General features: G+C 41.6%; 1 protein-coding gene across 1 annotated transcript in view; it reads left to right on the top strand.

The window, feature by feature from the left end:
* The first annotated feature begins 661 nt into the window (after positions 1-661).
* Kctd1 (potassium channel tetramerization domain containing 1) overlaps positions 662-1,237 on the top strand; it is a 186,212-nt gene continuing 185,636 nt past the window's right edge. The window contains exon 1 of the mRNA XM_048806406.1: positions 662-1,066. Within this exon, the coding sequence (XP_048662363.1) occupies positions 1,058-1,066 (9 nt within the window). The 5' untranslated portion in view covers positions 662-1,057. The remainder of the gene's footprint in view (positions 1,067-1,237) is intronic.

Raw genomic sequence — 1,237 nt, forward strand, 5'->3', positions numbered from 1 at the left:
TGGCTCTAGTGTGCACTTCGGTCAAATAAAGGACTTAGACAAACCTACCTATAAAAGATACCAGGTGGAGTAAAGAGAAGGGAGGAGGCAAGGTTTCAGAAGGTTGATCAAATAAACCCAAATGGTTGGTCCTTGGCTACACCTAATGTTAGGTTTTGTTTTCTTTTAATTTTGCCATTAAAAAAAAATGTGGTGTAACTCCTTCAATCTTTTTACAATTCTGCATGGTTGAACATTTGAAATGAGTTTGTGTACCACCCCCAGGCGCTGATTCAGACTTGATTGGGGCAAAGCAGACTGCATGTGCTTATTTTTATCCACATCATTTGGGACGTTATGTCGCCAAAAGAACCAAAACGTGCTGCTCTATTGCCAAATTATCACCTATCCTTTGATCAGACAGGGCGGTGATCCCCATCAACAAGTTGTGCGACCTTCCTGTAACAGCAATGTCAGGTCAACTTGAGAAAGTGAAGCGAGAGCCCTAAATACAAATAAAAAGAAACAACCAACAATCCTTATAATTATCATCATCTGCTGCTTTTCCCTCTTTTGGCAAAGAAACACTCCATCCATTTGCAGAAATCGCCCGCGGAAACGTTACATCAAAACTAATCACAACGATTAAAATCAGCTTTTCTGTGCAAGAGAAGGGTAAAAAGCAAGTTGGAGGCTGGAATGAGACTGTTTTTCCAACAACAAAAAAAAAAATCTGGAAAAAAATTTCCTATATGTATATTTCTCCATACGCATATGTAGAGCTTTATTTTTGAAGGAGATCAATTGTCTACCCTGTGATCAGTTAATTTGATTTAAGTTTTATTTTGGAGATTGATTTAGACTGGAGGTAGAGGCATGAGCTAATTGTATCCTGATCCTTGCCTTGAGGGGTTTCAAAGCCCTGGAGCAACTCTTCTCTGTATTTTGTTCTGTCTACCTTAGCCAAGCTATTGCATTTCTCTCTGGTGTGGCGAGCCGAGCAGATCGCTGGGAGAGAAATCGGAAAAGGGGGGAGAGGAAAAGGAAAAGGGGACTTGGAGAGAGACTTTGTGCTTCAATGTTTCAGGTAAGATCTGACGGTTTGGGTTTGTTATTATTTGCTAAGGAGGGTATGGCTGGGACTTTGGGCGCAACTCGCTTTTACGCATGTGCCAGGCATGGGGCGAGAGCGCGGCACACTCGCACACACACAGTAAAGAATTTGCTTGAAAGAAGCTAGTTCTGTGATCTAAAAGGT

This window comes from Marmota marmota, unplaced genomic scaffold (genome assembly GCF_001458135.2).
Source record: "Marmota marmota marmota unplaced genomic scaffold, marMar, whole genome shotgun sequence".
In the NCBI taxonomy this organism is placed as follows: domain Eukaryota; kingdom Metazoa; phylum Chordata; class Mammalia; order Rodentia; family Sciuridae; genus Marmota; species Marmota marmota.